Raw genomic sequence first — 25,011 nt, 5'->3', positions numbered from 1 at the left:
ATGCATTGATATAATCTACAACTCCTGCAGAGATGTAGCCATGGTAGCTCAGCCTCCAAATGGACTCCCTAGTAAGTGGAACAGGGGCTGTCTCTGACATGAAGTCAATGGCTGGCTCTTTAATCACATCACCCTGATGAGGGAGCAGCCTTACCAGGCCCCAGAGGAAGACTATGAAAGACAGTCCTGATGAGACCTGATAGGCTAGGGTCAGATGGAATGGAAGGAGTGGACTGGGGAAAGGGCTTGGGAGGGGATGAGGAAGGGAGGGAGGGAAGGAGGACGGGATTGGGAGGGGATGAGGGTGAGACTACAGCTGGGATACAAAATGAATAAATTATAACAGATAAATTATATTTTAAAAAAGAGTTTTTTAAAAAAAGAGTATACAAAGGCTGCCTTTCTGCCAAGTCCTCACCAGTATTCCTTATCTCTTGTCTTTTTTATAATAGCCAGTCATATTGGAGTGAGGTGTTATTTCATAATTATTTTTATTTGCTTTTCCCTGATACTAGTGAGAATAAGCATTTTCAAATGACTTGGCAATACGCGTCTTCAAAATTATTATCATTTTTAACAATCACAGCTTCATTGTGACATTTTTGTTGATGATATAGAAAGAGTGGGAGTTATATAGAAAAAAAAAGAGTTATATAGAAAAAAAAATCCCCAGAAGCCTCTAAGAGAAGGCTCTGAACATGTTCATGGCCAAAATTTAGTTATAAAGCAAATATCTCCAGGGGGGAAGAAATTATTATCAGGGTAGCCAGGTCATCTCTGAGGGGAGCCTAGGAAATTGACTTAAGGACTTAAGGACTTAAGAGTCTCAGGCTATTGTCATGGTTAGAATTACATTGGCATAGATTTATCATAAATCCCCAGGATGACTCCAGCATATTTTAACCAACAGATTTTAACTACCACCAGTGAGCTTTAGCCATATTCTAGATGTCTCTATGCTCTTATTTTGAAGAAGCAAAGAACTCTATAATTATCTACTCCGCCATCCCAAACTTAGGAGTCTCTAGCACAAGGCAATCTGAAATAACCTATAATTTCATTTATGCCTTCCTTGGAGAAAAAAACAAAAATGTTCAACAGCTTGTACCTATGGGAAGTTGGAGAGAGTAGATTCTGCTTTGGCAAAGATTGTCCACTGCTCATAACGAACAAAATTCAAGTGTTATAACCTTAAAAGTTTCAAATTATCACACTTCGTTTCAAGGAAGATTTTAGTGCACTGTAGGCAGGACTCCTACACTAGAACCAAGTTCCTTCTTGCCATTTCAAATGAGCCAGCCTTAGGTCAATTTTATTTGTTCTATACTCACACACAGTTAAACCAATATTAGCCTCCGCCCCTGTTTCCCTTTGATGCGATGCAGTACCATCTACAGGTACATGGTCACAATGTAAACTGCCTTGTTTACATTGCAGCTCTCATGCCTACTTCTAGGAGCTGCCTAGACTTCCCAAGGCAGGCATCCTGATTCACTACCACTGTAAAGCTCCATCACTGAACCTGTCATGGTGGCTCAAGCCAGGGAGGCAGAGGCAGCCAGATCTCTGTGAGTTCAAGGCCAGCCTGGTCTACAAACTGAGTGCAGGATGACCAGGCCCACAAAGAGAAACCCTGTCTTGGGGGCGGGCTGTGAAGCACTATCATTGGCAGTAAGGTGTGAAGCACACACAGAGCCCTAGCTGCTCCATACTAAGTTTCTTGCCAGTCCCCTTCTCTATTCAGATTAGGAGCTGTCATCCTACACACAAACTCAGATTAGCTTTCCAGAAAGACACTGCTTATCCCTCCAGTTGATTGGGGCCTTATTTTAATAGGCATTAATAATTCTGTTGCCTAAAGCAACTCATTCAAGTGTACCTTCTTCAAAGAAGGTAAATAAATCTACAGAGATTTTTAAAGTACATATGGTTTTAACATAATGTGCCAAACTAGAGAGAGAGAAAAATGTGAAGTTTTTAATCCATGCAGCAAAATATTATAAAAACCATATTATTAGGTAAATCCCAAGTTCCTTCTCATAGTTACTAATATGAAAACTTGTACTAATGAATACCCATAAGTGATTATGACAAAATCAAATTTTTGCACATACAACATTCTGTATATGTCCTATTTGTTAAAGTTTTTTTTAACTCTGTGTGTGTGTGTGTGTGTGTGTGTGTGTGTGTGTGTGTGTGTGTGTGTCTGTGTAAAGCTGCCTTAGCATATATGCAGCACATGCATGTAGGAGCCTGGACAGGCCAGAGGTAGGTTTGCAGTCCCAAGGGCTGGAGTTACAGGCAGCTGTGAGGCACAGGGTGGGTGCGGGAACTGGACCCACACGCTCCATGGAAGCAATGGTTGCTCTCTAGCCCCACACTACCCACTATAAAGAAATGTTACACAAGCGAAGGCCACCTGCTCTTCAGCTTAGATATTTAACAGTCATGGACATCAGTTAGGATGTTCTTGATATGATACACTAGACTGATGAGAATTGCTTTTCTAAAAGTAGAGGGCTTCAAAATGAGCTAAATAGTTTGATTATGATAACCATATTATCATCTAAAAAAACCAAAGGATAGAGAGGCAGAGGACAACACTGAGACCAGCCTGGGCTACATAGCAACTTTCTGAGTAATCCGAACTCTATATCCCCCTTCTTCCATAAGACTCCCTGCACTCTCTGTTCCTTCTGTCCTTCCCAAGTTCATGGATTACTAGGATTACCATATTAAAAAAATGGCCATCCCAATTGGCAGCTTAGTCTACATATGGATCTCTGAATGAGGGAAGCCTGGACTGCCTCTTTCATGAACTCAGTTGGGTGCTCTTTGATCACTCACTCCTGCAGATGCAGCCTTGCCAGGCCACCCAGGAAGAGGATCCAGGCAGTCCTGATGAGATTTAACATGTAATGGACAGATAGAAATAGTGGAGAACTCCCCCGTTCAGTGGACTAGGGGAAGAGGAGAGGAGGAAGAGGGAAGGAGGGTGGTACTGGGGGGCAATTGAGGGAGGCTTCAATCAGGATATGTAATGAACAAATTGCGAAGAAAAATTAATACTTAAATTTAAAAAAGAAAAAAAATGACCATCTTGCCAAAAGCAATCTTGCATTTGCATAAATTCAATGCAATTCCCATCAAAATACAAACACAATTATTTGCAGACCTTGAAACAATTCTCAACTTCATATGGAAAAACAAACAAACAAACAAAAAACAGAATAGCTAAAATAATGCTATACAATAAAAAGAATCTCTGGAGGTATCTCCATCCCTAAACTCAAACTGTACTCTACAGCAACAGTAATAAAAATTGCATGGTATTAGCAGAGAAACAGGCTGTGGATCAATGGAATTGAATAGAAGACCCAGAAATAAACCCACACACCTACAAATACCTGATTTTTGACAAAGAACCCAAAACCACACAATGGCAAAAAGATAGCATCTTCAACAAATGGTGCTGGTCTAACTGGATGTCGACATGCAAAAAAATGAAAATCGATCCATATTTATCATCCTGTACAAAACTAAAGTCCAAGTGGATTAAGGACCTCAACCTAAAATCAGATACACTAAACTGCTTAGAAGAAAAAGTGGGGAAGAGCCTTGAACACATTGGCACAGGAGACAACTTCCTGAACAGAACACCAACAGCACAGGCTCTAAGAGCAACAATCAATAAATGGGACTATACTGAAAAGTTTCTGTAAAACAAAGGACATTTTCAACAGAACAAAACCACAGCCTACAGACTGGGAAAAGGTTTTCACCAAACTTTGATCTGACAGAGGGCTAATATCCAGAATATATAAAGAACTCAAGAAGTTAAAAAGCAACAAATCAAGTAATCCAATTAAAAAATGGGGGACAGAGCTACACAGAAAATTCTCTGTAGAGGCATATCGAATGGCGGAGAAACACTTGAAGAAATGCTCAAAGTTCTTAACCATCAGGGAAATGCAAATCAAAATGACACTGAGATTTCACCTTACACACATTAGAGTGGCTAAGATCAAAAACACAAGTGACAACACATGCTGAAGAGGATGTGGAGAAAGGGAACCCTCCTCCACTGCTGGTGGGAATGTAAACTTGTACAACCACTTTGGAAAGAACTCATTCTTAAAACTGACCAGCAGAATTTCAGCTGGGAGAGGATTCTTGAAAACATCTCAGTTTTCTAGTTTCTCTCTTGGATATTAATGCTAATATGAATTCTTGAAATGTTAACAAAACATTTCTATCTTAACAGAAAACAATTGTTGTATTTGTTGGGCCACAACTGGGAAATGCTATGAGGTGTAAGTTTCAGAAAATCCATTAGACATTTGCCTAGAGGTGTTTCCATTGTACTGGGGCAAATTCACACATGCAAATGAACAGAAAGTGAACTCCATGGCATATATGTGTAATGGGCCAACATACTTAATGACTAGTCAGTTAGGTACTGGATGCATAACACTGGAGGAAAGAAAAGCAAAACAACAATGAAGAAGTAAAGCATCTTATATGCTATTTGCTGGGAGAAATGGCCAACAGTAGCAGAGAGCAAACGTTGGAAAAGGTAACTACAGCCTGGGAGAAATAGTCAAGTGCCTGGGAGCTGCATTCTCTGCTCCTCTGAGGTACTAATTCCAGAGTCAAAGCAGCCTTGCCAAATCTTTTCCTGGTTAAGGGCACAGAGCAAAAGTTCCCTTTGTCTTTAAGAGAGATGAGTCAGTTTCCCCACTGTTTTAATCCATAGAAACTTACTTTGTACAAATTTATATTTAGGACAAATAGCATAATTTTCCCAAAAAAGTGACAAGATAAATGTAGTTGCTTCAGTAAATGCCATAAATTAGAAAGCTCATATTAACACTTCAAAAACCATGATACTGATTTAAACTGTTACATTATTATTTGTATTATATACATTCAGAAAATTCATTATACAGTATTGTCATTTTCAATATTAAGAGCTTAGATTTCTAACTGAATGAAAAACTCAAACTAGCATAGCTTTTATACTACCTCAGTTAACAGCAAGTCCTTAAAAAAAACTACAGAACCTCTTTTGGATATATGCCTAGGAGTGGTATAGCTGGATCTTGAGGAAGCACTATTTCTAATTGTCTGAGAAAGCTCCAAATTGATTTCCAAAGTGTTTGTACAAGTTTGCATTCCCACCAGCAATAGAGGAGGGTTCCCCTTTCTCCACAACCTCTCCAGCATGTGTTGTCACTTGAGGTTTGATCTTAGCCATTCTGGTGGGTGTCAGGTGAAATCTCAGGGTCATTTTGATTTGCATCTCTCTGAGGGATAAGGACCTTGAGCATTTCTTTAAGTGTTTCTTTGCCATTCTGTATTCCTCTACTGAGAATTCTCTATTTAGCTCTGTACCCCATTTTTTAATTGGATTGCTTGATTTGCTGCTTTTTATCCAAAAGAGGCTCAAGTACACAACAAGGACATTTGCTCAACCATGTTTGTAGCAGCTTTATTCATATCACCAGAACCTAGAAACAACCCAGATGTCCCCAGTTGAGGAATGGATACAGAAATTGTGGTACTTTTGCACAATGGAATACTACTCAGCAATTAAAAACGAGGAAATCATGAAATTTGCAGGCAAATGGTGGGACCTAGAAACGATCATCCTGAGTGAGGTATCCCAAAAGCAGAAAGACACACATGGTATATACTCACTTACATAGACCTATAAGATAGGATAAATATACTATTTATATTTATATTTATGAAATCTATCCACCTAAAGAAGATAAACAAGAAAGAGGACCCAGGGTACAATGATCAATCCTCACTTAGAAAGACAAATGGGATGGACATTGGATGTAGGAGCAAACAAGTAACAGGACAGGAGCCTACCACAAAGGGCCTCTGAAAGACTCTACCTAGCAGTTTATCAAAGCAGATACTAAGACTCATAACCAAACCTCCAGCAGAATGCAGGGAATCAAAAGAAAAGGGAGGGGGGTTAGTACGACCTGGAGAGGACAGGAGTTTCACAAGGACCAAATGTATCTGGGCACAGGGGTCTTTTATGAGACTGTTACTCCAAACAAGGTCCATGTATGGATGCAACCTAGAGCCCCTGCTCAGAAGTAGCCCTTGGTAGCTCAGTATCCAAGTGCGTACCCTAATAAGGGGAACAGGGACTGTTTCTAACATGAACTCGATGGCGGGCTCTTTGACACGCACCCCCCCTCCCCAGGGAGGAGCAGCCTTCCTAGGCCACAGAGGAGGACTTTGCAGCCAGTCCTGAAGATACCTGATAAACCAGTATCAGATGAAAAGGGAGGAGGTCCTCCCCTATCAGTGGACTTGGAAAGGGGCAGGGAGGAGATGAGGGTGGGAAGGTGGGATTGGGAGGGAAAGAGGGAGCGGGATACAGCAGGGATACAGAGTTAACCAACTGTAACTAATATTTAAAAAAAAGTTAAAAACAACAACTGCAGAACCTCTGATTTTGTTTTCTTACCAGAAACAGTACAAAAATCCTGCTACAAGCTTAACATTAGCTGATTCTAAAGACCTCAGTTGAGTGTAGACACACAGTGTGTTCACAGCAAATACTGATGCCATTCATCATCACATGCCAAGTTTTCTAAAGTAGCATGATCTTCTTGACCAAATATATCTGGGCACAGGGTCTTTTCTGAGACTGACATTCAACCAAGGACCATGTATGGATATAACCTAGAACCTCCACTCAGATGTAGCCTGTGGTAGCTCAGTAACCAATTGGTTTCCCAAAGTGAGGGGAACAAGGACTATTTCTAACAGGAACTCAATGACTGGCTCTTTGGTCTCCCCACCCCCAAAGGGAGGAGCAGTCCTGTTAGGCCACAGAGGAGGGCCTTGCAGCCAGTCCTGAAGATACCTGATAAAACAGGATCAGATGATTGGGGAGGAGGTCCCCCCATCAGTGGACTTGGAAAGGGGCACGGTGGAGATGAGGGAGGGAGGGAGGGAGGGACTGGGAGGGAATGAGGGATCAGGACACGGCTGGGATACAGAGTTAATAAAATGTAACTGATAAAAAAAAATAAAAAATAAAAAAAAGATCTTCTTGAAATTACACTGACTATTCTGTATACTTCTTTTAAAAAATGTCTTATTTACAAAAATAATTTAAAATCTAACAGTAGTATCTTGTCATTTCTGTATTAAATGATATGTGATAATATAAATTTGATTTCCTAGGTACCATTACAGAGTCCTTCACAAATTATAAAATATAAATTCGGCTTTTTAAATCACAACTAACTATAATGTGAGGGGACATACTTTAAGTGCAGCCTGAATGAGTAATGAGATACCCACACATGAACGTTTTCACTTGGTACAGCGTGAGTCAGCATCTCTCCAGGCCCTTAAAGACAGAAACATGTTTCTAAAACTCTCACATAGATTTCAACATAGCCAGATTCTTCAGGATGATACTTGATATGAGAACCCGAGCAAATCTTGCCAAGAGTGTGGCTCAGACTACTTCACTAGCAACAGACATGTACAAAAACAGTGAATATAAGCACAAATGTAGGGACCCAGGGAATCACAGAACTCGTTATGCACAGGAGAGCCATGGCACTGTGATCCGAGCTTATGAAGATGGTGGGAAAAATAGCCAAAGAGATATTTGGTCTAAGTTTAAGTACAAGAATTCTAGTTTCAAAATAAAATCAGTCCAGCTGTGGTGGTTCATACTTATAATCTTGGTGTTGCAGAAGCAGAGGTAGGTGGGTACCCCAGGTCTCTGATCTATTAGTGTAGCCTATTTGGTTAGCTCCAGGCCAGGGAGAGAAACTGTCAAACAGAACAATAGATGATGACTGAGGAACAGCACTGAAGACTGCTCTCTGGCTTCTATGTGGATGTGCCCTCACATGTACTTGCATACTACCTGAGCATGCACATTCATGAAAACAGACATACATACATATCACAGCATGCACATAAACCATTTTTAGCATATAGGCTAGCAATATTGTCTACAGAATCGTGGCTGCATGCTTCCTGCTTGGCTAGTCAGGGAAAAACTCATCAAATGAGGATCTGGTTGTTTAAGGATGAACTACTGCACACATATGCATGGAAAATCTGAATCAAAAGCATAGCCAAAGGCATGGTCCTGCCTCAAATGTATATTCACGTTGCCAGTACCACACAGGTTGAAATAAACACAAATGTTACAATTTCATATTGATATTGCCCCTGACAGCAATATTGAACAATCAAAATCCAACATGATACAAAACAATTCATCAAGATCATGTATTTAGCAAATGTCCTTATTGTGTACTTGAGACTCTTTTGGGTATATGCCTAGGAGAGGTATAACTGGATCTTGAGGAAGTGCTATTCCTAGTTGTCTGAGAAAATGCCAGATTGATATCCAGAGTGGTTGTACAAGTTTACATTCCCACCAGCAGTGGAGGAGGGTTCCCCTTCCTTCACAACCTCTCCAGCATGAGCTGTCTCTTGATACTCCAACCAAGGACTGTGCATGGAGATAATCTAAGACCCCTGCACAGATGTAGCCCATGGCAGTTCAGTATCCAAGTGGGTTCCATTGTAATAGGAACAGGGACTTTTTCTGACATGAACTGATTGGCCTGCTCTCTAATTATCTCCTCCTAAGGGGGAAGCAGCATTACCAGGCCACAGAGGAAGACACTGCAGCCACTCCTGATGAGACCTAATTGACTAGGATCAGAAGGAAGGAAAAGAAGACTTCCCCTATCAGTGGACTTAGGGAGGGGCCTGCATGCAGAGGGTGGAGGAAGGGAGGGATTGGGACTGGAGAAGGGAGGGAACCACAGGGGGAGATACAAAGTGAATAAAGTGTAATTAATAAAAAATTAAATATATATATTTAAAAAATATTTTTAAAAAGATCATGTATTTAGTTAATGTGAGTAAGTGAAATAAAGACTAGCAGGAACTGCAGAAGCATGGCTTTGCTGAGAGCTCAAATGCAACCCCAAAAGGTATGCCCAGAGCAAAAGCACACAGTACACAGAGAGAAGGATGTGGTGGCTCACGATTATCTTAACTCCAGTTCTGGGGAATGGATGCTTTCTTTGGGCCACCACAGCTACCAGAAATGCAAGGGGCACACGTGCATGTGTCCAGGCATACACTCTGACACAGAAGAGTAAATAAACATTCAAAAAGCTCACATGCAGAAGTTTATATTTTCTAACACCAGGCTACAGTGAACCCCCTCAAACAAATGTCAAGCAAGTTTGCAGACACACAAACCAGAGACTTCTCCCTGCTGTCACGTGTGGTACTTTCACAGGGTCGGTCACAGTTGCTCCTCACCTATCATATGAAGCTGTCAGCCTGAAGCTACACTGAAAGGCTATCTTCAGTTGTTGAACTTTCATAGAAAACCCCTCTGACTTAGAAGCACTGCTTTCCATCACTGTGTAGAAAAAGTTGAATTTGAAGCTGTGTTAAGGAATAGGAACAAAGGAATTATTTTCACCACAGCTTAGATCGCTGTGTTACAAAATGAATCATATAACCATAATTAAACAATAAGCATTCTTCAGTAGATTTATTCTCTTTGGCTTCTACAAAACAACTGGCAACAAAAAGCAACCTTCCCCAACCCCACAGGTCTCATCATGTTGTTCTTCCAGTTAAATGTTCAAAGGTTTCCCTTGTCTTTAGAAATGCCAAGGGCTTCACTGTGGTTAGTAGAATTAGCCCAATCTACAATCTCATCTAGTGGAGATGAGATTTTTGGAACATGCTCAAGTAAGAAGGACCTTTCCAACTTCAAAGTCACCCCACGGCTCTCTAAGAAGCCAAACTTTTAATATTGATCATTTAAAAAGCAAATAATTCTGAACATGAATTTAAAATACTATTAAAAGAATCTTCATCAATATAACAGCTGCTTATATAAGAAAACAATTTAGTATCTTCAAAAAATAGCTGACATGGCTTGGACTATAGTTACAGTTCTTTAAAAATATCATTTCACACTCAGATTTTTTTTTTCAGCATTCCTTCATCCTTTCTAGAGGATTTTTACAGAAAGTACAGACTTTCTCTTTTGAATTCCTTTGTGGTACATCCTCTCCATTCAGTTTGGGTTCAATTTGATATATTAAATCCAATGAAAGTGTGGAGAGCATGGAATACCTCTGATTTTGATAAGGAATTAATTACCCTAGACATAACTGCATAGGCATTCTTGAAATACCACAACACTGACAATCAGTTAGTGTTAAGTTGAACAAACTGTTTTGGTAACTTAGATGAGCCACCTCCCAGTTACAGAGAAAACCTTTACATTTAGGGAAACAATAATTCCTCAAAGAAAGTAAATATGGGACTTTCCATAAAGTACACATCAGAAACTTGTCAAACATTGTACAGGGCACAGTAGTGGACAGACACTTGTAGAAACCGCTCTCTCTGCAAGCATCGCACTTAACAAGCCCTTGGTACACACAAGCTCATCCAGTCTCCAGTAAGTCAAAAAATATAAACCTTAGGATAATAATTCTACCATATTTGAATTTATTGCTAATATAAGCTTGAGAATGCACAGAATAGACAGTCAAGTATAAGTACCATAAATATGAAGGAAGCAGCTGTGAATTGATGAGGTTAGTAAAATAAAATTAAAAACCCATAGAGCCTCGGCCTCCTGTGTGAGCTTATCCCTTTGAGACAGTTTTTCTTTCTTCACTTCTTACACAGGTTTCTTCCCACCCACTTTCTTTAAGACAGATCTTTTCTCACATCTTGCTCCCATTCCCATGGCAGCCAGGGAGCAGGCAGAGGAAGAGACCAGGGGTCCCTAGCCCCTTCCCAGGCACACTGCTCACAGCCCATCTTCCTCACTGGGCGGTGCCTCCATGCAGGAGTGCCACAGGCTTAGTGTACGGGCCTCTGCAAAACATTTAAGAACCAAACCATTACAGGCTCTAAACACGTATCAGAGGAGACAAAAACCTGTGAAAAATTTCTCTAGCAAGAAGAATCTGTGTGCCAAGAAAAACAATATTTGTATTTAGTCATGTATCATGTTCTATTTTACTGTATTGACTTCATGAACAAGATATTTCTGAGGTAAATCAAATGAGATCCAATAGCGAGCAAGATGGTGGTACTAAATGCTCAGAATCTGATTCACCTTAACGTTCTGAAACTAGGGGAAACTTTTGAAATTATTGTGTTTAATTTACATTATTGTGTTCTGTTTCTTGGAACTTTTATGAACTGGTATTTGTTTCCTAATATACCTGCAGAATATATCGTTTCAAAGGGATGTTATGGCAATGTGACATCTTAAAGAAGTAGGGTAAAAGAATGAAGTGGAGAATTTTGCACCTTAATTTTCCTTATTACTCTAACAGGTCTTTGCACTCTCATTATCCCACTCTCTCCAAATCTTGGAGATAACTTAAAATAAAACAAAACATGAAACCCACTGTTTCCAATGTTGATGACAGCATAAAATCAGGTGACCTACACTAACCCAAGTCACACAACGATAGCTTTGGGCAGAGGCAATTAAGATAAGCAGAAAACTGAAGTGGTCCAACTGGAGAAAGAACATGCTTGCTCTGTGCTCCTCCCTGTACACAGCTCACACAGCAAGCCAGGTTTCCTGGGTAACAGAAGCAGTGAAGCTCCAAGCAGGCTTCCCACGGAATTCCATCCAGCCCTCACTCCTTTTACAGAGTTGATTTTTAAACTGACCCACTATTCTAGATGCCTTGCCTTTCTCTTCTTTCCAGTCACTGTGCTGACCAGGGCAGCCTCAGAACAGTCCACCTGGCTTCTTGGTTGCCACAGCCAGTGACAATCCACCACTGAGAGGAGAAGTTCCCAGGACAGAGGAGGCTCTCAGCTACCTTACATGATTTCAAATCCCACGGAATCCACAGATTCCCTTTCACACAGTAGAAGAGGTATACAAATCTTCAGCATGACCAATTATCTTTAACATCCTCCTCTCTGTATCTAGGGCCCCTCTGTGAATGTTCTGGTATAAAAAGCCTCCTCCCTTTTTATAACTTTTTAAGCAACCTCTGGTGGCCGTGTGCCTCAATGCTCTCACATGGACAGCTTGCTTCAGCTGCACTCCCAGCTCTTAACTGTGCCCTAACTGATGAAATGTCTGGAAAGGATCATCGACACTCACTTCATGAAACTGTTCTGGTCTCCATGAGTGTGCATCTGAAAGCACCTGGCACACAGTTGTCAATACACAGTTATTTTCTCATATGCCAACAAGTACCCCCAAGTAGGCTAGGACTATTCAGAAAAAAAATAAAAGTCAAACAAATGAACTGAGTTAGCAGAGTGAGCTTCAACTAAATTTGGAAAAGAATACTGTAGCACTAACATACACCTCTAAGAGAAAGACAACAGTGCTTGAAGTAACGTGACTACTGAAGTCAAAGCAATAGCATATCTGGGGAGACCTCATGCTCAAAATCTAAAATCAGAGAACTAAGTCAGGGTCCACCACACGAAAAGCTATCTTCACAGTCAGATGAGGACTGGTCCTACCACTGATAATTTCTGATCACACAAATGCAGCAATGTCCTGTTTTTCGTTTTCCCTGAGTGGCACACACAGAAAAGCCAATTAGAACACTCTGCAATGTTGCTGCTATTCCGTGACACAGCCTCCGCGTGTTCTACTGGTGTGTCGCTATGCAATACAACATAAGCAAAGCTTGTAGGTCACTCAAGTTACTCAAATGCTGGTGATCTTGTTTGATGAAACACAGCACACATCGTGTTTTCTTGGCAACATTGTTGAGGTGAAAAATTTAAAATCTTAAAAACAAACCAACAAAGAAAAATAACAATAAAACAAAATCAACCCCCCCCCCAAAAAAAAATAAAACCTGCCTAAGTCTCAGGTCAGCCAGAATAAGGTAAACATGATAACCATGGCACACCTACATTATAAATGCACCATTGTGAGTCTGAAAAGTGGCCCGGGGCAAAAAGGGAAACCTAGTTATGAAAGCAAACCACCGCCTGGAACAGAAGCTGCTTCAGGCTGGAGAAGGTTTTTCATCCTATGCACTATTCAATTTTTTTAATCTTTAAATAAAAGCACAAGTACAGCACAGAGCACTGTCCCACAGGAAAAACAAGCACAAAACAATGAGACAACTCAGGAAAGATCACATGTTTCCATGCCAAATTAGTGGCACATTCTTTTCTATTGGAACATGAACAATCTGTTAACCCTAGCTGTATATAACGAAGTGACAACAGCAGAGCCAGAACACAAAAATTCTCTGCTCAAGCAGCTAGGCCCCAATACAACAAAACTTGAGAAGACCCTCTGCAATGTAAAGCCATGTCACTGAGAGACCCCAGCCAGCCTCAGAGAGCTCACAGCTCACAGGACAACACACTACTTGTTCTGGGCAGGACAAGCTGACAATCTCCTGAGAGATTTGAGAATTTGTGACACTTACAAGTCACAAGTCAAGTGAGTCCTTCTCAAGGACCTGAAAACTTCTTTGGAAACTAAGTCATCTAGAAGGACATGGTCATCTCCTAGTCTCCACAGGAAAATGGAATTCGAACTTGCCAAATAGCTGACTCCACTGGTTCAATCAGTCTTTCCCTAGCCATGCCTTTGCTATTTTGTCACTAGAGGTCTGCTCTCTTCCTATTTTCTTTCACTCTCCCTTCACAATGCCCAGTCACCTCTGCTTACATAGGAATAAATCTCAGCCCCCTTTCCTCCCTTGAGGTAGTTGCTCAATAAAATCTTTTTCCCCTGATTTAGCTATTTCCTGGTTTTATCTTTAACTGTAGTAAATGCCTTTGCTTCAATGGGGGGGGACTCCAATAATAACTCATTTTTTAAAATCCACATTAACAATGTAGCACAAAAAATTCCACTAAGACATAGAAGAACCCATAAGTCAGCTGTAATCACTTATTTAGTACCCTCTACTAAAAACTCTATAAAACATAAACATATAGTTATTTAGTAGAAGTCTAAAGGTTCAACCTTGTAAGGTCAAGGTCCCCCTCGTAAGGAAAAAAAAAACCAAAACATTAATTCTATAAAACAAACTTGGTTATCACGATTACAACAAAATTCTCTGCCTGGCATCTCCACACACTACTCACTGGGGATGGTTCATGATTTCAGTGATTACAATGCATGCTTCAATGGGACAAGAAAAGGTTGACTGCTCTATGTCCAAAAACGCCATCCCACTAAACACAGAGCTAACCTCTCAACTTCCAAAACCAACATGATCTTTCAAAAACTCATTCCTCTACATCAACAGAGACATTTAATCATCACAGTGACTATATACATGTAAAATGAATCTGAAACCCTCCAGACTCCTATAAAGTCAAATTACTTATGAAGCTCTATAATTATTTGATACATAAAAATCCAATCAAAAGTGGAAGGTTAGTTTAAGGGGGCAGATGTTTGTTTGTTGTAGTGGTTGTTTACCTAATTTGACATCTACAGTATATAATTAGGCTGCAACAGCCCTATGCCTTAAGCTTTATGAGAAGTCAATTAACATTTGAAAAAACTCACAAGTCTTCTCACATAGTGTGAGAAATATACACATCTAAATGACTTACTGTGCCATTAATAAATTGGCATATTATCAACCCCCTTGAGCAACAGTGCAATCCTGCCAGAGACTGTTCGCACGGTCTGTGGAGACAGAGCGTGCAGAAACCTGAAGCAAAGCCTCGCGTGCTCAGCTAGCAAGAGCTGTCACTGCTTACCTGTTGAACAGGAAAAGGGTGGTGCTGAACTTGATCAGTCCAAAATGCCTCTAATTTCTGTTCATTTGCAATACTTCATTCTATGCATTTTCTCAATGGTTCTGAGCCATGTATAAAAATAGATATATAAACCCCAGTACATGTGTAACACATAACAAATCAAATTCACTGGGAAACAAATGAAAATGATACTCATTTTAAAATATGAACTTAGAGATCAAGGAAAAGCATGCACACATTCTTAACAAGATCACTCAATAAAGCATAGCAACCCATACCCACATCCATAACAAGATCACTCAATACACCACAATTTTTAAACTTATGTTGAAATAGAAGTATATAAATATGCTGATTCTCTATGTAAAACTTTTGGGACCCTTAGAAATTTTGTCTGTAATTTCACAAGTTTGCTTTTTAATTAGTATTCTTTTCAAATTGCAAACAATGACCCATGGATTCCTTACGCCTTGTACTTTCCATCTCAGCCTCACCCTTCTGCACTAGTTAAGGTACCCAATATGACGCTGACTAGAAATGGAAATTGTGGGCATTCTTTTCTCATGTCAGTGTAAAGACAATATTCTAACACTGACTTAACATACTCAGTGTGATACATTCCTCATAAATCTGATGTATAACTTTTCAATTAAAATTTCACTACACCTTGGGTTTGCTAGGAATTTACCATGACTAGTAAATATGAAGTTGTGTCACATGTATCTTCTCTAATCATTGAAATGATATAAACACTTTTACTTAACATGGATATATATTACATTACTTATAGTACAATTATTTAATAAACTGTCTAAATTCCTGGGATAAACACCATTGTATAAATTCAGTTCACTGCAGGATCCACATATGGTATAGTCATCATTCTCTTGATATTTTAAATACTTTTAGGGGTACACTATGAATAAACTGAACTAATAGAGCGTAATAAGTACAACAAGGACACATCAATTTAGGATATTCTCCAAATACTTTCTTTGTGGTCTTACACATCAAGCAATCAACAAATAGCTACCAAGGGCCTAGCATGCCAGGAACATCCTAGGTACTACAAATAAAGCAGGGAACCAGAAACAAAACAACAATGACCGTAGAGCATCCTGTTGGTTTAGGGTTATATTGAAGATAATAGTGAGGAGTAAGTACTGTCGTCTATATTGCATAAGATTACTACAGCAAAAATATAAGGAAAGTGACGCGAACTGCTTGGATGAGAAAAGAAGAGAGCAGTAGACTTTCTCTACAAGTTGTGACATCCCCAAAAATGAACCGAAGCCAAGATAACCAAGAAAGCTACACTCCACAGTAAAATGCTATAAACATTACAGAAGCTCTGACGTTCTCACTTGGGGGAAAAGAAAGTTTACGCAAACCTAACATACATGGTAGAGATAGTAGTTTTCAAAATCCTAGTTGCTTTGAGTATAACAAAAACAAAAATTATATTTTAGGCATGAACTACGGTTTCTTTTTTGCCTAGAGAGTATCCTGGAATGAAGAAAAGGAAAATGGATAGTACTATTATAATGGTTAATTTTGTTAACATTTTCTGAGGCTTGAAACTATTTTAGTAATAGATAATTTACAGTACATTTCACAAGTACTTAAAAATAACTGGTTGACAATATTTCTCGAACAATCTTATAAGATACCCTGCAAATATGATCATTTATAACATCATAGAAAATTAAGAAATAAGCACTTACATTTTATAATATATGGACAAAAATGTTTGCTATATGCTTTCTCATTTACTCACTAAAGCCTAAGACTGTAATGACCTATTGTTTGTGTGTGTCCAACATCCATCTTTAGGAAACACATCCCATATCCTACCTTTACTCCCATTCATGAGCTTGGCTGACCTGGCTTCTAACCCTTGGTTGCTGAGGAGAAAGATTTCACAAAGCATTTGAAATAAAACTTAAAGCTCATAGAGCAAAGTTTCTTATTTTCTGATTGTTAAAGTCAGAGTCTGTAACCATGAAATTAAATTTAGTGAATTCTCTGAAAAAAAAAATGCAGCTAGGGAAGCTTTTTTAATTTCTATTGGCTTTTGAGATGTTTCCTTTGCTGTTATTTTAAGTGGTTGGTGTTTTGCCTGCATGGATATATGTGCTGCAAGTGCTCCACCACATATGCATGTTGCCCTTGGAAGACAAAGGAATGAACCAGATTCCCTGTACCTGGATGTACAGGCAATTGTGAGCTGCCATGTGGGTGCTGGGAATCAAACATGGTCCTCGGTGAGAGCAGCCTGTGCTCTCAACCACTGAACAATACATCCAACCCATCTACTGATGATTTTACTTCTATTTGCTGCTCATTTTAGCTAGGAATTGTCACAATTCACGAAGACCTAATGAGAAAGTTTCTCTCGGTCTTGTCCTATTAGGACACATGTTTTTTTTTTTTTTGGTTTTTGTTCTGTTTTATTTTGTTGTTTTTTGTTTGTTTGTTTGTTTTGAGTCCAAAAAATGATTATGGCTGAAATGGGCAACATCAGTGCAGTGGTTAGAGTTTCCGAAGCCTGTGATTACATACACTCAGCCATACTACAGAAGACCCAACAGCTACTTCTACTACCACCCAGTGCCTCAAGATTCTTGCAAAGTAATTAAACTGACTTAAAAATTTTGTCTTTTCCCCCAGTGCCTTAGCATCAAAGAACAAATAGTTTAAAAGAAGCAAAAGACACACATGGCAAGATACTAGACTTGAAATACCTGTTAAGAAAATCCTCGGGATTTTATTGTCAGACCTAGTGTTCTTAGTTTATTAAAAACAATCAAACAATTGAGATCTCATCAGAGCCCCTGAGAAATCTCATAATAGAACTGGGTTTTTGTTTTTTTAATAAAATCAAACTGTCCCTGCTAAGGAAGGTTTTCCTGCTTCATTATAACACAGCATCTTGGATAAGAGAGAGCAGATAAGGGAAATAAAGACAATTATCAAGGAAGAGCATTAACCCATTCATCCCTACACTAATGTTCCCTTGATCAACAATGCTATTTCAATGTCAAGTTTTTCACAGATAAACCGCAGAAGAAACTGAAGCTACCCAATAGCTCAAGAAATATGTGAGAAGTTACGAAGAGCCCTGCCAGCTCTGTTTGTATCACAGCTTCCTCTGATCCTTTCAGGCTACAGGAGATGCTCTCACTGCTGTACTGTCAAGGTTCACAAAGATGTGGCATTGCTTTAATCTTCAGTCTTGGATTAGGATATTCCCAGAGAAAAATGATGTAACCATTTCATTTTCAGGTAGATTTAGAGATTATGCCTAATCATTCCTTCACAACTTACAACTGACTCAGCCACTGACTGCAGCAACTTCTTATCAAGGGCTTTGGTGTTTCTCTACTCACAGGGGTGAGAAAAATACAATTAAGTCTGAGCTGACACAGGATTCTCTCAAATTAAAAACAAAAAATAGACCACCCTCCCTGGAGAGACAAAATCCTTTAATTGCATCAAAACATCTTAAATATGGAGTCAGAAATTTTATAAAGGGATAAGAGGATTAAAGTGAAGAGCGTAGTACAATTAAAAGTAAGCCCAAGTTTATTTAGCGATACTTATTCCTACTTAAAATTAAAATCTGAACAGTTCTAGTCAGAGGCTAAGACCATTTACCAGGAAATAAGCAAGGAATGTCTGCTCACCAGAAAAAATTGAAAACACAATGCATAATGAAGACACATTAAAAACCTTTCTATGCATGTGCTAGCCCAATGATTGCTTGTAATTTGGTATTTATATTTAGTGACTCAAGTCTTTTCATAATGGTATATTACTTGCCATAAAATAAAATTACATTTTTATTTAATTACATTTATTTATTATTTGGAAGAAGTGGTGTGCCACAGCTTGTGTATGTGGAAATTAGAGGACAACTTTTAAGAGTTAATTCTTTCCTTCTACCATGTGAATCCAAGGACTAAACTAAACTTGGCAGAAAGGGCTTTTACCCACTCACCCAAAGGTCATTATTTAAGAAATTCTACCTTATAATCAGATGGGAGCATGTGGCTAGGACAAACAGCAACCTGAGTGTGAAGATTTGCCAGTAAGCGTCAAATGGAACACTTTAATCTGAATTTTAATATGTCATATATTGTTCCCCATTCAGCTTTTAAAACTGTGGACAATTAAATTTTTATTTTGAGCTGAATATTATATATATTTATATATGTACATATATATTGTGGCATGTATATGTACATATATATGTATATATGCCACATTTTAATTATCCATCTGTTGATGTACAAGTAGGTGAACAATAATTCCTTGCTATAGAGAATGAAGAAGCAAAACAAATAGGGGGGGCAAATATCTCCTTGGTAGGGTACAGTGTTCTCTAGATATATGCCCAGGAGTGAAATAGCTGGGTTATATGGTAGTTCCATTTTTATTTTAGAGGAACCCTCCAACTTATCTCCTTACCATCAATGTTAAGTTTTACTTATCAGCACTAAGTGCTCCTCATTGTCCCCAGCATGTGCTACCAGACTTCATGAAGACAGCATTCTGACTCAGGAAAGGCTGGGCTGCTTTCTTTTATGTCAACTAGACACTGGATGCCTGCTTTTTTGCTTTTTAAGAGAACTAGAGGAGGACTGTAGCTAGGAGTGTAGGGAATTGGGAGGAAGAAAGGTAGAGAAAACTGCAGTTGCAATTTATGATGTAAAAAATAAAACTAAAAAAGAAAAAAGTCCTCCATAAGACAATGGGGTTGTAGTCAAGCCTGCAAAGAAATTTCTTTATTAGTGATTGATGGGAAAGACACCAGACCAGTGTGAGTGGGGTCATCTCTGGGCAGATGGTCCTGGGTTTTAGACAAAAGCAGGTGGCACAGTCATAAAGAGCACGCCAGTGAGCAGAACCCCTCTGCCTTAAGGTACTTACTATGTTTGTATTCCAGCAACAGCAACACTGACTAAGACAGGCCATATCTCAGTTTTAATTTTCATTTCCCTGATGGTTAAGGAGAGTGCAGGGAATCTTATGAAGGAAGCGGGAAGACAGTAAGACCTGGAGGGGACAGGAGCTCCACGAGGAGAGCAACAGAACCAAAAAATCTGGGCCTAGGGGTCTTCTCTGAGACTAATACTCCAACCAAGGACCATGCATGGAGATAACCTAGAACCCCATCACAGATGTAGCCCATGGTAGCTCAGTGTTCAAGTGGGTTTCCTAGTAATGGGAACAGGGACTGTCTCTGACATGAACTCCCCCTGCTGGGGGAGCAGCCTTACCAGGCCACAGAGGAAGACAATGCAGCCACTCCTGATGAGACCAGATAGGCTAGGGTCAGAGGGAAGGGGAGGAGGACTTCCTCTATCAGGGGACATGAAGAGGGGCATGACATGGGAGGAGATGAGGGAGGGAAGCTAGGATTGAGAGGGAATGAGGGAGGGGACTAGAGCTGGGATACAGTGAACAAACTTTAATTAATATAAAAAAATGAAAATAAAAAAAAACATTTTAAATAGTTATTGGCCATTTGTGTAATTAAAAAATTTGCAGGACATGTGAGGAACAAAGACCATATAATATTAAGCAATGACACACACTCAGAAAGAAAGAAAAAAAAATCCTGTATGTTTTCCCTCCTATGTGGAACCTAGACAATAACATATAGGTATATATATAACAGAATGTATGAGTACAGTGTAATATGTCGAAAAGAAGATGAAGAAGACTAAATATTAATAGATGAGGAAGGCCTGAATGCAAATAATGGACACAAGTTATGAAGAGGACATAGGTGAGGGCTTTTCTGGTATGCCTTTACATACCAAGATATTGTTATGGCTCAGGACAGGCAGCATTGCTCCACTAGCTTCTTAAGGAACCGGTGCTTCTGTGGTGAACACAGACCTGGAAAGAGTGCAACAACCTCTATGAAAAAAAAAAGAACCATTTAAGGATGAGAACTGCACTGCACTGCCATATTAAACTACCAGACCACAGGGGAGGAAGAGGATCTCAGTCCTCATGGGAATAGATGAGCTGGGGTGTCTGGATAGGAGGGCTCCCCTACTCTGAAGAATAGCGGAGGGGAGATACAGGAAGAAAGGAGTCTATGACTGAAATGTAAATAGAATTAATTAATTAAAAGTGAAAAAAACCCACAAGTGGTAGGTGAATCTATGGCATCACTTAAAAAAAAAAAAATAGCTTTCTTTATGCGGTTGCTAGAACCAGAAAGTGCAGTGCAGCTTCCAAGGAAGGGAAGCAATCAATAATGGTACCCACATGTGGTACCCTAAATAATGGCCAGCATGGCAGAATATCTTTTAATGGAGAGACAGTGGTACTCATATGTTCAGAGTAATCAACAGTTGTCTAGTGGACTTAAGGTCCCCTGCTCAGGAGTGAAACCTCACCATCAACCAAGGGATAGTAAAGTCATAAATCTTAGAGAGGAACCTATGCCACTTTACTAGATCAGCATCGTTCCCAGCTGTATTCTCAAACTTGTCCTCACATCAACAGATAATGTAGCACTACTCCTCATCAAAGCACCTTTTCTTTCCAGCAAACTGAGATCATTTCAGAGAGCCACCACTGGACACAATGCAGCATTGAATGGAATGTGGAGAGCTCAGCCCGGTGAAGTTATCTGCTACCCAATTTCTGAACCCAAATGCCCAGGGAACACCACAGAATCAGGGATAGAAAAATTTAAAGAGCCAGAACGCAAGTCTGCAATGAGTTGTGCTTCCTGAAAATGACAGGGAAGCTACATCCATGACCAAACTATATGGCTGCCTAAATAATACCTCAGTAATAACAATAGCAATTGAGTCTCACTCCTAGACAAGGAACTACAGACACATAATGACTGCCAAGAGAGCAGAATTAGCTACTCCCACGATTGAGCCCTCCATGCAGTTGTCCAATACAAAGCGATCATCCCTGAAATAATATATGTCTAAGAAAAAAATTAATGCACCAGGTTGCATTTATATATTTATGCATACATATATGTTACAACAATAATCAAAGAAGAAGATGATGTCAATTTGAGAGGCAGCGGGGTGGACAAAGGAGGAATTGGAGGGAGAAAAGGGAATGGAAAAGGGGAAATAATTATATTCTAATTAAAATACATTAATAAATATACAATAGTGAGAGTAAAATCGATGTGAAGAGCTACAGCTTCAGAAAGGCTATTCTAACAGCACAGAAGTTCATTGAAAGACTTAAGCTATGGGGCTGGTTAATTTTTGAGTGTGGATTTTTTATTTGCAACTTTTAAATAATAAATTTTATTAAATAAAAAAATGAACAAAAATTAAACTTCCATTAAGATTTCAATTTGAGTGTTTCCTTTTGTTATTTTTTTTTCATTTCAAAGATTTTATTTTTCACCATGTGTGTGAGGCAAAGGGTGTGTGCATGTGTGTTCAAGTGCTTCCTGAGGCTAAAGGCCTCATAGCCTACTGGGGTTGGAGTTACAATCAGTTGTGAGCCATTCAGCCTGAATGCCAGGAAACAAACAAGGGTCCTCTCCAAGAGCAATTTTCAGTCCACTTCTCAGTCATCTCCCCAGCTCCCTGAATTAATTTGAAATTCATTTTCATGTCTCTGGTAAATCAAGAAAATATTACATATGTCAAACAGCATTTCTTATGTATCTGAGTATATACTTTGAAATACTTGTCCATATGTTAGTCTAAGATTACAAATTTAAAATTTTTAAAATAAATAACAAAATGCAAAAGATTATAATACACAATTTTAAATGAAAAACTATGGCCATTTTTGTAGTATTCCTACTGAACAGTACTTTCCTATATTTTTCCTGACAGAGTTTGAGAATGATATAGTGACTATAAACTAGAAAAAGTGGCAGAAGTTAATAATCATGAATGGTGTCTTTGTAAAACATCTGTTTTTCCTGCCCATTAAGAATGAGAGTATAAAAGGAGTTACTGTTGATATGTTTGTTATTCAAGCAAATCACACCCTCATCGCATCAGTGTGCCGTCACCATTCTCCACTCGGCAAGAGGAAATTGAAGCATAATTAAAACACATTTCCTCACCACTTGTCAAAGGTGAGTAATTAGATGAATGAAAAACTAATAAACCTCCCCATTTTCTATACACAAGCTTGTACTAAACATTGCTCCTTTCTCTCTGAATCACAGCAGAGAACATGCCTTGCTGTTTTCATTGCAGTCACATCAGAAATTCCAAGAGGATGTTATTGTACAGGACTATCCTCCCAAGCCAAACAGCCACCATGTTGGGGAATACAGCTGTGCCCATGTGGAAAATATCATCTCAGCTATGCTTGACTACTGACCCCCTTACCCCTTCCTAGAAGGTGGAGAGGGATGGCTGTAGGGTCCTCATCACACTCTTCAGCCATCCCATGCAACATGCTGTTAGCAACTCTGCCCTAACTGTAATTGGCCTCCAACACAGGCCAGAGAATATAGACCTAAGAAGGAGCCCCATCTCTGCAGGTATTGGAAAGTCCTCATCTCTGTAGGCAAAGGCTTTCCAGTGCCTACATTTCCCCATGTAAAGAAATTTCAGCAGGGGATTATGAAAGACTATGAACACAACTTCTGACTAGTCAGATGATCAACTTTTATAAAGTAATAACTTGGGAAGGAAACAAGAAACTTAGTAGGACCAAATGATACTAACTTCAAAATCATCTTGGAAAACTGTCCTTAGGCAAGTTATTCACTTGCACTTAAATTATTTTTGTGTCTAAATTACATACAATAAATATGTAATGGTCAACAGGCCATTAAGACTTGCTGACCCTGACTTAGAATCACTCCCCACCTCCCCCTCCACCCCACCAAGGCTATCAAAACCATCTCATTTTCTTTACTTGATTCATTCAAACACTGTAATTTTAGAGTTCTTTATGCAGCTGCTCCTACACTTTAGAAAATTGGTATTCCATAAATTAAACTGGGAAAGATAGCTCCTTTATTCAACTGGTATTTTTAAAAAGTCAACATAAAACTATTGTTAACAGGCATTTTTCAGATAAATACAAGACACTTTATAATAACAGCAAATGCATTTGGAAAGTACTTTTCCCACGTAGTGGTTTTGTAGTTTGTTTTTTAGACAATTATTTATAATTATTACATTTCATCAAGATAACGTGAATTGGATAAAAGTGGAAATCAAACTATCCTTTTAACTTTACTCTTGCATTGGTAGTAGGGTAGTGAATGCAACGAGCAGTTTCTAGGAAGTCAGATGACTCAGAATGAAGCGTCTGGCTCCAGTAACCCCAGAAGCAAGCCTTCCCTGAAGATCGCAGCTGTCAGTCATTGCCTCCCCTACATGGCAAATTCTCACTTACTAGTACAACTCTATTTCCAGAAAATAGTTTCTCAAGCCTCCGAGACACAACAATTCCTGGGTTATATGCTTTTAAAGTAATGGATCGCAACTTTCTCACGTGAAACAATACCATATTATAGGAATTATTTTTTAATAATTCAGACCGCAGTGAAGTATTATAGTTGCCTATAAATATATGCATTTTAAATGGATATAATATACTAATAAAATTTGCAAATTGTGCCATTGTATGGAAAACTAATGAAGTTTTATTAAAAGTCTATAAACTGGACTATTTTGTAAATAGCTATTATTGAGTGATCTCAATTTTTATATTTTGATTTATTGGTATTTTATCCTCAGTCTATTCAAAGAAGCTCCAACATCTGTACATGTTTAACACTATTTTCATGCTTTTTGTGGTATTTGTTTTTCTGAACTGAAATTTTTAGCATATTGAGTTGATTAAACAAGCAATCTATAATCCACAAATCTGAGATAGTATACTTAATTGTAAAACTGTCTCCCATTTTTTTATGTATTTCAATTCATTCCTCTCATCAATTTCCTAAGCATGTGAGACTACAGGCCTGTACTTTTTACGGTGACTTTTCTTATAACTCCTAAAATCCTTAAGCCTAGTATTACTATATGAAAAAGAGAGTACACCTCTGTTGGACTTTTTCACTTCCTACACAGCAGCTTTCCTGTGTCAGAAAACTTGGCTTTGCAGGCAGGTGAACACTACCACAGCCTTCTTTCAACTCATCTGACATATTTTATATGTTAGAATATATAGTCTTTAGCTAAGTCTTTACAAATGTGATGAGAGAGAGAGAATGTATTTATATAGTACAAACTGGTTAATTATGTTAAA

The 25,011-nt window shown here is 38.9% G+C and overlaps 1 protein-coding gene across 5 annotated transcripts in view; it reads right to left on the bottom strand.

The window, feature by feature from the left end:
• Crppa (CDP-L-ribitol pyrophosphorylase A) overlaps window positions 1–25,011 on the bottom strand; it is a 310,932-nt gene that overhangs the window by 114,743 nt on the left and 171,178 nt on the right. The window contains exon 10 of one of the 5 annotated variants that reach the window (XM_060367208.1): window positions 20,607–20,688. The exons of 3 other annotated variants lie outside the window; for them this stretch is intronic. In XM_060367208.1, the coding sequence (XP_060223191.1) occupies window positions 20,647–20,688 (42 nt within the window). In that variant the 3' untranslated portion in view covers window positions 20,607–20,646. Of the gene's footprint in view, window positions 1–20,606; window positions 20,689–21,770; window positions 22,402–25,011 lie in introns of those variants that run through there. One more of the 5 variants, XM_060367203.1, reaches the window with a different exon arrangement.

Source organism: Meriones unguiculatus, chromosome 1 (assembly GCF_030254825.1).
Source record: "Meriones unguiculatus strain TT.TT164.6M chromosome 1, Bangor_MerUng_6.1, whole genome shotgun sequence".
NCBI lineage: Eukaryota > Metazoa > Chordata > Mammalia > Rodentia > Muridae > Meriones > Meriones unguiculatus.
The sequence above is the reverse complement of the archived record's forward strand: the minus strand, read 5'-3'. Positions and strand labels throughout refer to the sequence as shown.